The sequence below is a fragment of the Sinohyriopsis cumingii genome, chromosome 9 (genome assembly GCF_028554795.1).
Source record: "Sinohyriopsis cumingii isolate HCF-2022 chromosome 9, ASM2855479v2, whole genome shotgun sequence".
Classification (NCBI taxonomy): domain Eukaryota; kingdom Metazoa; phylum Mollusca; class Bivalvia; order Unionida; family Unionidae; genus Sinohyriopsis; species Sinohyriopsis cumingii.
The window spans coordinates 87,568,552-87,586,127 of record NC_142969.1 but is presented as its reverse complement, the minus strand read 5'-3'; the positions used below and the strand labels follow the sequence as shown (position 1 = coordinate 87,586,127).

General features: G+C 32.9%; 1 protein-coding gene across 1 annotated transcript; it reads right to left on the bottom strand.

Moving 5' to 3' along the window:
• Nucleotides 1–1,569: 1,569 nt before the first annotated feature.
• Nucleotides 1,570–17,492, bottom strand: LOC149792184 (interferon-induced protein 44-like). Its single transcript, XM_089970704.1, has 6 exons — nt 17,390–17,492; nt 14,752–14,790; nt 12,779–12,973; nt 9,855–10,007; nt 7,491–7,671; nt 1,570–6,843 (listed from the first exon to the last, which is right to left on the bottom strand). Exons 1-6 carry the CDS (start codon nt 17,411–17,413, stop codon nt 6,569–6,571), a joined length of 867 nt encoding a protein of 288 aa, XP_089826830.1. The 5' UTR covers nt 17,414–17,492; the 3' UTR covers nt 1,570–6,568.
• Between the last annotated feature and the right edge of the window lie 84 nt (nt 17,493–17,576).

The following is a 17,576-nucleotide window of genomic DNA, read 5'->3' as shown; positions in this document are numbered from 1 at the left end:
GCAAAAAGGGAAATACCCATAGCTTGACTGTAGAAGTTTTCATCGTCGATACCATCCTAAAAAATCCATTCCACTGATCTACACCCTCAAAGACCTCTCAGGAGAACACATCCAATGTTCCTTCTACGAGCATGAATTACAAAAAACGAACCAGGACGTCTTCATAGTCCAACAATTCATCTCTACCAAAGGCAGAACAAATATCGCTCGACAAGTGGTTTGGCTATCCCGAACGATTCACCTCGCGGATTCCCACAGCCTCATTGACCAGTGTACATGAGAAACGCCTCTGAATAATTTGTATCATACGATTCACCTACACTCCAGAGATAACGTGGAAGAGACATTTTCACTATACTAGAAAACATATCTCTAATACAATGGGCCAAAACAAAAACAAAAGAGACACTGGCCCAAACCCCCATCCCTCAGTAGCATAGATCCAGTGGGACCTTTTCGGCCACTCTTTCATCACGTCCTACATTTTAAAGCAGACCCCACCCCACCCCCCTTTTCAAGTTGCTCAGAACAGCCAACACTCATTAGCCCACAGGGGCTATTCTGCTTAACATTTTATCACGCATGGAAAAAATTGGCACAGAATCCCCATATCCCGATAATGGATCCAATTTTATTTTCTTCATAGATTGATGAGATTTTTTTAACATCTCAAATGTTGCCATTTTATTCATCATCATCATCCTAACAGATAGCAAACGGCATCGGTAACATGCTTTATTTTCTGCTAATTGCAAACACATTTCAGGGTAGCGGTTTTTTAATGTAAATGAATGAAGGAATATTGTCAATAAGATACATTTTAGACACTCTCCAAATTTATATGTATAAAGTCTATTATAAGTACGAGGTCACTTGATTTAATTTATGAATTAACTTTTGTATTCACGACCTGGTTGCAATTGAAACGGAGCATTAAAAAGAATTAAGGTATATAGTTATATGTTTCATCTTTTATATTTATTTCTCATTGATATTGTTTATCCATAAGATATACAATAAATATTAATGGGCATCTATTTTGATTTTTTCTGGTATAAAATTGCACGACACAATGTTTTGACTTGTTAAGCAATGACCATAAATAAACCAGTGCAAGGTAAGATGAACATGTTTAACAAGTCAACATGCAACTGTGTTAGGTACATTTGTAACAGTCACACCATCACTGTTAAATTGAAATTTGATTTATCATTGATGGATGATATGATTGATTATTAAATGCTTCTATGTTCTGTTATTCTCCGAACATATTGGTAACAGTTTACCCTGATTCCCTTAATACATGCGCATTAACGCAATGTCGAACCTTTGACGGATTGACAAATAGGTTGAATCATGAGGACTTATTTTGTCTTCCTGGTCCAAAGGTTATCTATACATGCCTAGTTTTAAAGTAGGCATGGTGAAAAAAGCATATTTACTGATTATTCTCGTCGCGCTTCCTTGTTCTAGAATCAATGTTATATCGGGCTGAAGATATTTGCTTTCACAAATCGCTTATATCCTAATGTATCTATTCGCACAAGAAGATTACACAAGAAGAAAACAAGGGCTTTATCTTAAGTTTATTTAAACTTGAATACATATGATCACACTATGTTACTATTCAACAATCTGTAGCTCAGTTGTGTAGTATTTTGACCTGGAAATATTACAGAATACTCTTGGATAACACCATATGAAATATGATTGCATGTTTTGCACATCAAAATTGATGGCACCGTATGCTTACAATGTTTAAAGCAAAACACAAGCTCATTCTCAAAATTATAAACCTGAAATGTATTATAACTTTAACTAAAATGAAATTAGATCAGCAGAACTTTACGGAACTTATATATTGTTTCTTCCTCTATTAGTGTTATAAGTTTTAAAACCTTTGTTTAATTCATACATGATATCTTAGTTTGTTGTTTTGAGCGTATTCTCACGCTTGTTGTTTGATCAATTAACAGTAGATCCAAGCTGCTTTGCTTCACTGCAGTCTAACTCTTTCCCGAAACATACAGGTTAGTTTGATTTAGGCTGCACATTACGACTCCAACTATGATAAATCAAGATGAAAAATATACTAATACTCCAATACATGTAGTTTTATCAAGCTCGGTTTGGCAGTGATGCCATGCGAAAACTAATGTAACAGTTATAACATCTATAATTGTTTTATTTATGAACCGAAAAACCAATTAGACATAAGGTAAAACAAACATAAATAGCAAATATTAAGGATCCACAAATAATTCGTCACATGCGAGTAGTGTTGGGTGCTGGTTTGAAGGGAGAAGGTGCACTTTACATCTAACTGAACATGTCTAAACCTCCATTGTACTGTAAGGGCCTACATTGCTAATATATAACCATACATCTGCTTCATGTTGTTGACTCTCTTATGAATTCATAATTGTGTGGACGGAGTTATAAAACTTATCCAGGAAATAAAAATTTGAATAATGATTTTCTACATCATTATTCTATATCTGAACTTAAAGACTTTGCAAAACGATGTCTTAGATAGTTCATAACTCCTTCTTCTTGGTATTGTTCAGAGGTGCAGGAGGCATTCGATGGCCTTAAGAAAACTTTGCTTTTGTAATAAAATGCGCATGAAACAAACATCTAGGAATGTAGTATACTTGGTATAGTATCATTTTAAATACTGTAGGAAAGCTGAAAGACCAATATTTATCGAATTTACATTTATTGCCCAGAGCTATATTTACTTTATTCATGCACCAGCATGCAAATATCATGCTATGTCAACTTAACGTTTGTCGAAGATAGTTATCCCATTTTAGATAGAGGGTATCATGCTAGGAAATGTATTAGCATTGTAATAAAACTGTGTTATCTACGCTGATGTTAACATAAAGGCACCGTTACCGGATAACTAGATCTATCATGACGGGAAATTGAAAGCTAAATGTCATTTCCAAAGATGCACATATGCTGCTTTTCGTGGGTATTGTAGGCATCGCCGGTTCAATAGAGCCAATACGATGCTAAAGTAAATTTAAAGAAAACCCTTAAACACAAATTACATATTTAGTTTTAATTTCTTGTATTGATCACAGGCAATGCTGAATATAAATACAAAATGACATTACGATGTTTGATTATTTATTATATGTAAATTGTTAAATTCAATAGTATTATTATAGTTCTTTGGATTTGTCTTACAATTCTAGGTTACTCTTTTTTATTTCATTATAAAAATATACTAGTGTAGCCAAATACTTGAAGTTGTCTTGTGGAGCCTCCAAATAGCCCTGGCTAGAGACAATATAATGGCAGATTTGAAAAGATTACTCATCAGTTACTGCCAACATATGTGCGGTGGTTTCTCATTGCAGATGCCACGATGTTAAACTCAGTGTCGGGATTGTATAAATCACTTTATTTATTAAATGCATGTAATCGGGTTTCGTTGTTTTGTGAACAACGAAACCCGAGGCTGATTTGTTTATAGTGTAAACTAATTCGATACAATGATTTCGATTCATCCTAGACTGCACGTGGGAATTATTGGAGAGACCATATCAGATCCCATTGTTTAAGCAAAGTTCTTCTTGACCGCGTTGCAAGGAGCATGCAAGAGAATGGGACCCCGCATTCTGCAGGTAAACGTCTTACGGCTGCATCCATCCCACAGTTTGCAGCAACTACACTTGGACAAACACTATGGACGATTCGAGAAAGTGAACTAGTGTCATTAGGGTTCTTTCTAACACTGCTGAAATCATTGCCAAGCATGGCTAAATCATTGCTGATACGGATATGTTTTGTTCACATCAAGGAATACATCACGTTGATTCGGGGGAAAAACTAAATAAATACAATCGTGACAGGGATTTCGTAAAGTCTATACATGATAAAATCAAGAATGATGTTGTCCATGACTTATACGAGAGTAAGTTTCATTTGACACTTGCAGAAGGAAGTGCACATTTACTAGTCAGCCAGTTCAAAATCATTTTCTACCTGATTAGTTTAGGACAAGTTCAATGTACCAGTGTGATTTCTCAGGGATGGTGACTTTTATAAAATTGTTAAATCTGTATCTAACTATATATCTATCTATCTATTTATCTATCTATCTTTATATATATATATATACATATATATATATATATATATATATATATATATATATATATATATATATATATATATATATATATATATATATCAGTATTGGTCTATTTATGGCCACCTTTATGCAAATAAATGTTTTATCGACGAATTTGTTATGTGTCAATTGTTTGCATAGTTGTGCTTAAGGAATAAATAAGTTGATTCTTTATCATAGTTGCAGCTCTTTCGCATGGTTATATAACTGTTCTATTTAAGTGCCTGTATCACTGCATTGATATCTGTTTATGCAAAAAGAACATTGACTGTGTTGCACAAGCCTAAAGAGTTAATATGCTTATATATCCTTAATCCCCTCGATATAATACAACATTTCCAGACGTAAGTGCACTAAAACCAGTTTGAGGACTCACTAATAATTATGATAGTTTAGTAGGATGTTCAAACAATAAAAGTGTTAGAAAATAAGATTATTATATTAGAGACTGAATCAGTGCTAGTTATATACCATATTGCACTTAGTGCATTTTATGCTTACCACTCAATGTCAACCGGTTTGGCAGCCCATTAATATATTATTGTTTACAATGTACTCAAACAGTAATTAGCATTTGCATGTAATGGAATTCTACCAAATAAGAATTACAATACAATCACTATCTTGTGTATATACACCGTTATGTACAGCACCAATGTTCCTAAATCATCCGTTATATTAAGCAGTTGAGCTTCCATGTTAATTATGAGCCATTTTGGAGCTTAAATATATCATTGTCAACATCTTCATAAATTGTATGAGGCACATAATTTATGGGGACATCAGCGTAATTCATATATTTTTAATTATTTTGCATACTTGATTTTCCTATCAGTTCCTTTTTCTGAAAGTATTTGCTAATTATGATTCCCATCTTTAGAAGCATGACTAAGCCACGTGTTGTTATTTGCTAATGGATTCATTTTCTTCTCAATTCATCCGTTAAACCGTTGATAATGCATGCACAGCGACATTACAATAACCTGCTCACCTTAAGCAAAGCTGTTACATTTGTGATTTGACAGCCTTCTTTTTCTGTAACTTTAGCCTGTACATCCTTTATTATATTTAGGACGGTCAGAGACATCATTTATTTTTAAATGGGAAATTGTGTAGAAGAAACAGGGAAAAAAAAGTTCGATTATTTTTGTATACCCATAGTGATTATTAATTACATGAGTGTCTTGATATTTAAGCATAAAACCGTGTTGATATTTTAGTTTGCATTTATTTGAAAATGAAGACCCTTATTATATGTTCGCTTGTTCTGCTGCACAATAGACTAGAAACTACCGAAGTAATGCATCGATAATAAAGGTCTGTTCTTACTTCCACGAACCCAAAACAATGTTTGATATTGTTGGCAACACCGTACTATAAGCATATAAATAATAGTATATAAAGTTTCTTCCGAATCCACACTGGTCTCTTACAATAAACCTCAATGGTTCATATCACTTTACATGGTTTCAGAAAATGGATAGCTCAACAATGATAGGTCTGGATATTTCTTGTGACCATCGGCTAAAGGATGTTATTCAGATGTAGTACATAAACATGCAGTAGCTAATATGACATACTTTCCATTTTATTTCATACTTCCCTTTCATGCTGAATATTTAATTTGATTGAGTGAATACTATGCTGGTGTTCACGTTTATACCACATATGTGGCAGACATGATCATTGATATATTTTATTGCTTGTCCTTGGTGTCTTGCGCAAGTATGTTAGTTTCAGTAATTGGTACAGTGCTGCTTTATTCGCTTTACACTATTTTAATATTCAAGATAAACAGGTCTTGTTAATATGAACTTAAACTTGATCAGATTAAATCATAATATTCGTTAGGGTATTGGCGGCAATACTTGGTCCTTGCATATTCTTTGTTACATAAACCCATACTTTTTCATAAGTGAATAAGCATTTACACATTGACGAAATAAGCCGAATAACCAAATATGTCACAGTTGAAGAAAGCAATAAGAAAATAAAGCAAAACACAAACCGTAGTTACACAAGATGGCGAAAGAGGTTACAACCAAAACAACTCCAGGAAACAAAATTTTAGAAACTTATGAGACTATCCAAAATAAGTAAACATATCGGATAATATGCAGCACATATCGGAAATAAATATCCGTTTTATTTTGTTCAACAATTATAGTTTATCTCAGTTTCCCCATGAGCTTAAAGAGTACGATCTACTTTTGACTTCCACGACTTCCAGGAGAACCGCGGAAGGATTAAATTGTTGGAGTTGACATATTTATAACTTGTTCGGAGTTTGTGGAGTGGATGTAATACAATACAAAAGAAGAATATATCAATTAATTTGCCATATGTAAATAAATAATTTTAAAAGTAGGATTCAGTCTGCCATTGTTATAAATTTTCATTAACGTATTTCACCACGCCTACTTAAGCATTAGGTACATCAGCCAAGAAACATTCGACATCAGCTACAATGCACTTCAGGGCATATAGAGTGTGTAAGATCATTGCATCTTCAGCTTCCATTTGATCTGTGTAGTTTACAATGGGAAATATTCTATTCAATGGTAAACCGTGGAGACGTTGACTTGTAAGATTTCTTGCCTTCTCAACACTGGCAGATTTGTACAACTTTGTGATGTCTTTACTAACTGATGCATCCAGCAGGTCACATTTAGTGAGAAAGACTAACAAAGGTATCGCTGAAAAGTAGAAATAAAGACGCTATATACTTCTAACGAAAACCAATAAGGCTAAGAAGGCAGGTTTCTAAAACACCATAGGATATTCATTGCAAAGAAGAGAATAAAAACACATCACCAGCTTGTGGGATAATGCTTTATAAGAAGTACAGACAATCCTTACCTGTTAATTTTATTTCGATGTAGGTTTTTAAACTGCAATAGATTTTTTTATATAATGAAAAAGTAATACGGTTACTTGGAGCAATCTCACTGGAAGGGATAAACCCACTAATTTCAGTCTTATAAATAATTTATATGCACACACATTTATAACCCAATAATGAGTGAATACTTTGTAATTGCCATCCCATTTAAATTACAAATATTTAAGACTTTTGACTAAAGGATAAAATAAATAATGCATTTGGTAAAAATGCATTATCAGTAACTAAAGAAACAAAATGTAAAAAACCAAAGAAAAATCGGTTTTCCTTTACCTCAAATAGTAAAACAAAGCACTTATAACTGCGGTCAATAAAACGTTACAACACAAATTAACTATAATTACTGAAAAAAGTGTGATTTAGATCGCATTAAACTATGGTCCTATGTACGGCAAGTCAATATTCGGATTATCTTTTGTAAAATATTGTGAATATACTTACCTTCTTTAAATGCATAGTCCAGAACTAAATCCAGTTTTTGAAATATGATTGAATTTTCAAGTTTTAGCGCTGGCAGCTCCGTCTCTATCGCCGTCGCATCCAATACAATGATGATATATGATGCCTGCTTTTTCATGGTGCTTCGGCCGTTATTGTCATCATCCGTATGAACTTGTGTCATCTACAATTAAGACAACATTATGATGGCACGTATTTTCACACCACACCACGTCCCTAAGTATATCAAATTAATTTAACATTACATTAGCAACGGTTAGTTCAAGTGTCCTCTTTTCCTAGATAGGTACGATATCTACAACTCTACAAATCTGATTTCCTGTTACTCAATAATAGCAAATAACCAGTATCAAGTATCTTGTTTCATTTTCCATATTATCTCTTGCCAGAAAGAAAACACAAATCAATGTTAGTTCACTACAATTCGAAATTTTCCGACAATTCAATACGTCCTGTATTAACGCCCTAACCGCTAACTCACCGGAACGGTGGATATGTATGTACTTGTAGTTGTACACATATAACTAAGCGTCTAAATCCAGGATATATATATATATATATATATATATATATATATATATATATATATATATAGATAGATAGATAGATAGATAGATAGATAGATATTCAGTTTTAAAACGTGATGTCCATCAATAATAACTTAAATAATCAAAACTTCAGATTCTGAAGTTTACAGCTATACAGTTTGTGATTCAAATCAATTTATTAACGTGAAGTATTTGGATATTTTTATCTGACCAACGGCCATCTTACTCCCAAAATATTTGTGTTAACCATCTGAACTAAATATCTAAATCCGGTGAAATATGTCAGAATCTTCAAAATATTGAGTGAAAAGGAAAGAGAAGAACATACACGATGTACATTTTAGCGCTATGTCGCTGAAAACAAGTAAATGAAAAATGATTTATATATCAACTTTTATCATAACAATGAGCACTTATGTTTGCAGTCCCTTGTATGTGTAGAAAGTTAAATTTACCTAAAATAAATGCCAAAGGTAGTAACTGCTAATTTAATCTGATCTGATTGATAATTGCATGACATAAATGATATATTGTAAACACTGCATATCAACATAATGGCTGAAAAATGATTTATGAGACTGTTTGCTCTGTATAACCAATCCAGGCTATTGTACCGGATAACAGTTTCTTATGCAGCATATGGTTAGCAGTTTGCATACATATTATTATTTTGCAGGCATTTAAAGTATACGAAATCACCACTGTACGCTGATTGAAAGTTAAGTACATACATTGGAACAAATAATGGTTTGCATCAGACTGAATCAGCTATGGATTTTTATCATTACTTGAGAGAGACTGTCTATTGTATGTTATTGATCGCTGCTTCCGTCTTTCTTTTACGCATACAACTGTCATGCTATATGTGAATCGATACGCTAATCAATTTACGAAAGTTACCAAGACATATAACTATCAGGAGTAGAAAAACTAACATGAAATTGAACTTACATGAAATCAGTATTAGTCAATGTTAATCTTGTTCTTCATGATAATGTTTCAAGGAGTCAAATTAAACATACCAGGTATAAATCATGAGTTTAATCATGTGAACGTAGCTCTTGTTATTAAAATAAAATTTAAAAATTCATTATTTTATCTCATTAAATCGTTAAATTAGTGGATTGTCCAACCATGACACTATTGTATTCCGCACACAACAGATTCAAATGTGACCCGATATATCTTCATTCCCAAAGATCGTAAGCATGGTGCAATTTTCGTGAGTAAGTGACCTATCTTGAACTTCTTCGTTGCTTGCATAATTCATGTGTGCATATGTGTGTTTAATGTCCTAAGGAGAGCAGAAATTATCCCCATGTACTTGTCCTTTCGATATACTGCTAGTGTATATTATCACTGACGAGATATATGATACAATTTAATTTTATTGTATTGTTTGGAAGTTGCTTTTATCTTAAAATTTGACCAGAAAGATAGAGTGCATTTGCGAATTTATATAATATATTAATTGATTCTTGGCGCCCAGTAAGATTTTGCACAATGTTTAATGCTGTTAGGACTAATTAGACGTTTATATCATCCCTTCACCAACATAGCATTGTCTGCGTTGATGTTCTATATAAATTATAATTGCTCCACAAATCAACGAAATTCATTGAGATAAATAGAGGCAAGACAAGTAACAAACCCAACTCAAAAACATCCTTGTGTAAGCTTGTCCTCCACAAATACTCGAATTAAAACATATATTAGATTTATTATAAATATTTGGTATCTTACTACTATTTTGATTTAGTACTGACAATAGCAATATGTCCTAGATATATGTACTTACATCCTCCTTTTGAAGATATTTGCCCGCCACTGCTGCTTTTAGTGCTTCAACACTTTCTTGTCCAGCCTCCTTAACAATGCCACGCGTGTCGCACACTACAAGAACTGATTTGTCCTCCTTGTCATCGCCAAGAGGAATCTTGTATTCGGTATACTGCGTTGATATAGATCACGTTTCAATAATAGTCATGCGATAATTTGCTGCACGAATACAGAAACGTAACTTTCAAAATAAAACTAATCGTCAGAGCCATCTTATCTAATATATTTACCTCACAGCAAACGTTATGTTTATGACAGTTACACAGCTTATAATTCATTACAAGTACTTTTCGTCGTATTTTCATGATGCAATTATTGCACGTTTGATTAAATGTAAGCCCAGTAGTACTTACATTACGACCGAACACATACATCCTTAAAATACAGTGCGATTGTAAAAAAAAAATGTGGCGTTCTCAGATAAAGCAAATTCCCGCAGTACAAGCTACATACATATATGTTCACTTTTGTTTTAGAAAACTAATTTTCAAACAGAATTAGTGTGTCTCCTGCCCAGTTAATCACAGTTTGAAACAATACATTCACGAGAGTCTGTCATATACACGGGTGAAATCAGTTATATTTTTCAGTATAATGAAGTCCTCAAATTATTTTGTTTCAGTTAAACTGCGCACTTCAGACTAGAACGTTAGCATATTCCGCTGCAAAAGCGCATCTGCCTTAACGATTATCTTTTAAAAGAAACAAATGTAATTTCTTTCAATTGACTCAGTGCAGCCCAGCAAATATGCCTCAGTATATTCTGTTTCCTAATCAGTACCTATTAACGTATGGAAACCACAGGAATCCTTTCCGGTTTCTAATTATTTGTGTCAAATGGCAACCAGCAGAAACCAAGGTTATTACTCAAGTTCTATTTTGCAGTAATTGTATTACAGTCGATTCCACTTAACTGCACATCGGTTAACTGCACACTCCGGATAACTGCACGTAGTCACGCCGGTGCCGTTTTTTTCCCAATGCTTTTCAATGGGAACAAACTTCGGATAACTGCATTTCGCTTGAATGCACACTCCGGATAATAGCACGATAATTGTTCTGCCCGTGGCACATCATTCATTACAATTTTACTCCGGTTAACTGCACAATGTATAGTCAGGATCAGTTATTGCCAGTCCACTGCTGTAGCCCTTCAAATAAGCCGACAATTAAGCCGGTAAATGCGACTTTGTAAATGATTGACATGTAAAGGACGCCATAGGTGGTAGATACATGTATATTCCCGCCCACCAGGGAGCAATAGCGTGGTAACAATCATATGTTGCAATAGATGACGATCTTCAGACAGAAGGTGAAATCGACGACTCAGTAGAAAATGACGAAAGAAGTGATGACGACGACGCAGTAGATGACCAGGTTTCAACTAAAGTCGCTATTCAGTCACTCCAGAATTTACGCAGATTCATCGAACAGAGAGAATGTGAGCTGTTTGAACGTTTTACAAAATAGAGTCGGTAAAAAACCAACTTATTAGTAAAACTTGTGTGCAGACAACAATTGCCGATTTCTTTCGGAAATCGTCAATTTCATTGTGTTTGATTTAACAATATTACGTTAGTGCTGTTCATTGTAGACTCTTGTTTCATTTAAATAAACGTTGAAAGAGTGGATTCTAATCATCTTTATACGTTATTGTTCACCGATATTCGTGCCGTGCTGATTTAAAGCTGTACTGTACAGTACTTCGGTTAACTGCACACTCCGTTTAACTGCACAGTCTCGTGACGGGCCCGAGGCTGTGAAGTTAACCGGAGTCGACTGTATTAAGAGAACACAGGACCCTAATAAATCCATATATTGTCACAAGTGGGTATATATATATATATATATATATATATATATATATATATATATATATATATATATATATATATATATATATATATATATATATATATATATATATATATATTCAATATTGCCTTGCGAAGACTATATATGTGTACACACATGTTGTATACACAAAAACAAAAACGAGTACTTTATGGGAGTGACGAAATAAATATAAATTGCCTTACATTCAGACATGGAAATTAATATTTCATGAATAAATCTTACTCAAAGTAGTTCGCGTCTCTGAAGTTTGTTTTACTGAACTCCTTGGCACATGCAATAAACCTGATATGATGCATTTACACAATGTCAAATTTATGTAATTTGTTGCGATATATTAGGACAATCCAATCCTACTACTCTTTTGAAAAGCGTATAGTTGTAGGATAAGGCTAATAAGATGAGGTTTATTTACGCAATTGGGAGTGGGTGTTGTGCCACACAGTGAGTTTAATGATGAAAATTAATTTTAAAACACGTTTATTTAGCTATTGTAGAGTACAAACCCTGTAACAGAATAGTGCTTTTGAATATAGATTCATGACAGATTTAACTACCAACCATGTTATCAAAATATTACATCTGGGAGGAAAATTATATGCGTGACGTTCAACTATGCAGACGACATAATCGTTTCAATGAGACCGACAAAACGGATGATTTGGGTCAGGGCATAGCGATTCCTAGCTTGATGGTACTATAGATCTACATTGTTTAGCATCGTTAGTCACGTATTGTTTATTTGATTCTATTTTATCTACCACAAACTCAAATATATTGCGTTTTTACATTTTGTAATGTTGTTGTTTAGGCATTCATCTCCAGTGGCTTTGTGCCCTATAAAAAAGGAATCTTATGATTTCGAAAGCGCTTGGACTAGTTAAGAACCAGTGTTGCACTATATATGCTGATTAAACGATCATTAGTGCTTACAAATAACAGAAGATATGTACATCTGTATATGAAACAGTGACGCCATACATTTGAATTAAATTTAGGTCATTCTTATGAGTGTGAAACATATATTACCCTCTCTGTTACTTGGTTTGGTCTACCTCCGGTACCTGCAACTTGTACAACTCTTCCTTTCCGTGTTGACATTATACTGTTGATAGTAGCAGACTTTCCTGACCCCGTAGGCCCGCACAATACAATTCGCAGGGATTCTTCGCCACATTTAAGCTCTAATTCCGTCTTCATTTTTCTCAGTTCTTCTCGTAAATCCTGCTCAGAAAGTCATTATTTAACAGTTGTCTTGAATACGTCTTTGCAGGACAGAAAATCACTGGTTTTGATTCGCTTTGGAACTGAATTATTTTCGACATTCTAAGTTTAGATTGAATATTTCGTTCTTTCTTGCTCCCTCTCTCCCCTTTCCTGTCGAGATTTAGGTTACTATTGTCTGCATTTATTTTAACACTAAATTTACACCTATCCATAAGTATGTAATATCTTAATGTTATATTTCAAATATTAGGGGTCATACCTGATTTTCTTTGAAATTACCTATCTAGTTTTGATACAGATTTGGTAAATTATGATTCATTAGCACCATTTTTGGCTCTGTTCTTCAGAGTAAATACTTAGGCTGTTGAATATAAGTATAGATGATAACCTTAAAGCACGTTTTATAATAATAAAGCTTGGGTAATACATTGACGTCTTCAACAGGTATAATTTGTATTGCCGTATATAGCCAACGAATCCAAAATATATTTTACTTCACTTTGTATGCAAATAGGGATTTACTTTCCCCAATCTAGTTGATAACAAATGAAAAAGGCGATTGTATAACTTACTTGGTGTATCGTACATACAAAATAACACATAGCTTGTGATTTTTGCCGCCAATGATGCCAGCATATAAATTTAAAAAATGATACAAATTTTAAGCTGAATAAAAAGTGAATTATTTACTAATAAATCTTTATATGTAGAAGTGTATTCAAACTAGTTTAAAGCTAATAATTTAGCTTAATTATCTGATGAGAATGATCAATATGTTTGTCCTTTGACTTTGCATTTGTAGTCTATTTCTTCGCAGGACAATCCGCCTAGTCTGCTGTCCTATTAAATATTAGCACAATTCAAACTGAATCAAACTACACCCATTACCACAAATGTTACATGGAATATGGCCGAATATGTACGGAATGGGCTCCATGTTCGTAATATCGTCAGGGTACCACTATGCGTATTGAACTAACCAGCTGTTATTCTATACATATAAAAGAAGGGAAGATTTAAATTTGCAAAAGCAGATGTACTCAAACATAAGAGGGTCACAATTTGCTACATTCATGATAACAATTATATTACACTAAACAAAGGAATCAAATTATCGTTCTGAATATTCTTTTATGGTATTTGTCTATATTCAGAAATTAGCTACGAATATTTTATAAATTTTAATGTATGTACAATATACCTATTTGTATTTACATTTATGAACGACAGTTCGATAAAACAGTATCTTTCATAATTGCTTTCGCAAAGTTCCAAACTTATATTTTTTTTTGTCATGATATTATTGGATAGTTATTCCACATGTCATGATATTATTTAATAATTACAGAAGAAAAAAAACACCTGTCGTTCATATTCTAATAATTGTTATACTTAGCAATGCTCCTAAAATGCAATAATATATAGCGTGAATTTCTGGCAAACCTAACAGTGATGTGTTCTTCTCCAAAACACACACACACGCACACACACACACACATATATCTATCTATCTATCTATCTATCTATCTATCTATCTATCTATCTATCTATCTATATATATATATATATATATATATATATATATATATATATATATATATATATATATATATATATACACGTAAGAATGCACATGCGCATGAATTTATCAAAACTTCTGTTGGTATGTAAAGAAGGATATTGCAGTTTAATAGGAAGTGTCACGATAAATAGTTAGATGCGTACATAAATATAGATAGGTATCATGTGTTCATTAGTAGTGGATGGATCATTACCTGGTTTTGCCATTTGTCAAAAGGGTCCTTCAGTGGTTGCTGAAAATGATAAATTGCATAATTAAATTTCTTCGTCGGTTTGAAAATCCTTTCATGTATTCTCCAAATGCAGAATGTGACCAAATTAGTGATCAGAGCTTCTCTTTGAATTGGAGTATATTACTGCTAACTGTATATTCTACTTTGTTCTACAGGACAGTGAGTCTCTGAAGAAAGAACATAGAAGAGAAAAGACCGTAATCACCTTTTTGTTTGTTTATACAAACTGTAAATAGGAGTGTATCACAAGGACTATTTTACTTTTTTGATCCAGTTTGAAATGTACGATTACAAGTTATCTGGTTTATAAGAAAATATTGTTTAAGTTAAAACTCTTTTTCTATTATCATAGAATGTGTTCGTTGAGATGAAGTGTTCAATTGTATATACCAGTGTGAATGGAAAGGTTTTTTAATTGACTCATATCTTTCATACCTAACCGAATGTATAAAGTTGCTCGTACAAAATACATATATGCGTCGTTAGGTGCTTTGCCTCAATTACAAAAATGTGTTACTATGCTATAGATTAGCAGCAAATTCCAGCTCATTAGAAGGTTTTGTAACAGTTGCTCATTTACCGTGTTAAACTGGCATTAGGTTTTTGTTTGAAGTGTTTGTATCAAAACTGAGGCATTCACTTTTCACGATTATACAACAACCGAATATCTCGTTTTCTGCAGCGAACCTTAGGTAGGACCTGTTAGCAGAAAAATTAAACTGTTCACATCTATGGGACAAATATTGGTAATTATAATATGTTCAGAGGGAAGTACAAACATCTCTCCAAAGCAACTAGCAATTGTCTAAAAGTGACAACTTTCTAAATATTTTATACATGCAAACACACACTAACACACAAGTACCAGATATTTAAAATATTTATTTAATCCACAACTGCCAAAGATACTCAACGGTTTTGAAATTCTATATTGTATTCTAATATTGTGTTCTAGTATTCATCCTTCGTGCATTAAATTCACAATTCCGTACATTATAGAAAGTGTATTTGTTTCAATATTTGTATACGCTTTTAAGCGAGTATGCGAATAACATAGCGTGATTAATATAACAAAATATTATTTGAATATAGTCAACATTAGATGCTCATATCATTTAAATGTTAGTTCCCGTTTGTAGTTTTCAATCTTATAATATCTGCTCTATTTCGGAGAAAAATGGGAAAAGATCAGTCTTTCCTAGACTCAAATTATACCCATGGACAAATCTTATAATTTCTCTACTTATAATTTCTTAACAACTTTCGCAAACAACGTACTTTGCATTTCCATATCCTGTATTCTATTATGTCAATTTTGTTGAGAGTTATTGTCTAATTATGTTATTTCCTCCATAATAAATAAATGGCTTTCAAACATTTAAAATGCACAGTATGTGTTATTTATTTGGGACACAACATATGCTAAACTTATTCCTAATAATAATGTTGATTTTGATGTTCACTCTATTCAGCGTATTTCGTTAGCATACTACTTCAGCAATGGGTTAACACAAGGAGCTCAATAATTTAAATGTAGGATAATTACTGATATTGATATTAATAAATAAAATACATGTTACTATGGAACGTTTGTGACTTAAATTGAGTGGTATGAATACAAGAATGATGACAAACTATGAGCCATTATGTATTATTCTTGACGTAAGCGATTCTGTTCGCACGTGATGCTGCATTACAAAAACTAAAATCAAAATATATTTAGTGCGGCCAAACTTGTTTTCTTTTGCATGGTAAATATATATATAAAAAAACGACAGACCTGATAGCGGGACATTATAAAAGTAAATCAATCGAAACCAGATTCATAAACTATTATCTCTCTTGGAGGAGAGAAATGAACTTCATTAAATTTAGCAAATTAAATGTTAGAAATTACTGTGGCAAACGTAAACTCTTATCATGAGATAGTTTGCTACTCATTGTATGTTCATTTTTAACATCTCTACCATACTGTACTGGAGACTTACAACTGGTCGAGAAACCAAACACGAATTAAAATTGTGAGCATATAGCTATGACCCATTTTAAACTAGATTCAAAATTATTCTGATCCTGGCTAAAATTAGATTTTATTGCAGAACATAACATATGAATATGCACAGTCTTCAGAGGGAGAGGAAATTGTTATTGCAAAACAAAGTCAGTTGAAAATCACATTTTATACATTATTTGATTCAATGAACGTTCATATACGATGCATCATGATCCACTCATTTTGCAATTTTGTGCATTGTTGAAGTGGTCTTCATTTTAGAGTTGTATCAATGCTATTGGCAAAATTATTTTTATCTGCAGTACATTTGGTGAACATCAGACTTATTCCCTATAGGTGGATTTTCAATATAAATGGGAAAACGTGGATGCTGACTTGTATTTTAAAAATATACACATGTTTTGATTAGTTCAAACAAGCTTGAATATAGTTTAACATAAGACTTTCAGTAGACATTAAAGTCAATATATAATAAACAGTCTTCTTTCACATTCACCGATTATATAAATGCTAAAGAAGAAATGATGTATGTCTCTCAATCAAACTAAATATAATCTTCATGGCATATTTAGATCCGTAACATACCTTCTTTCTAAATATTCCGGCCATGTCCACTTATTTGCAGAGGAACTGAAATCGTTCGGTGCTCAGAGATAGTAAAGACTGAACAATAGGTACTGCACGAGACTCTTCCAAACAGCCAGACAGTGCGCATGTCTTATTTACACAAGAAAAAAGTGAGTTGTTGGCTAAACAAATGATAACGATACTT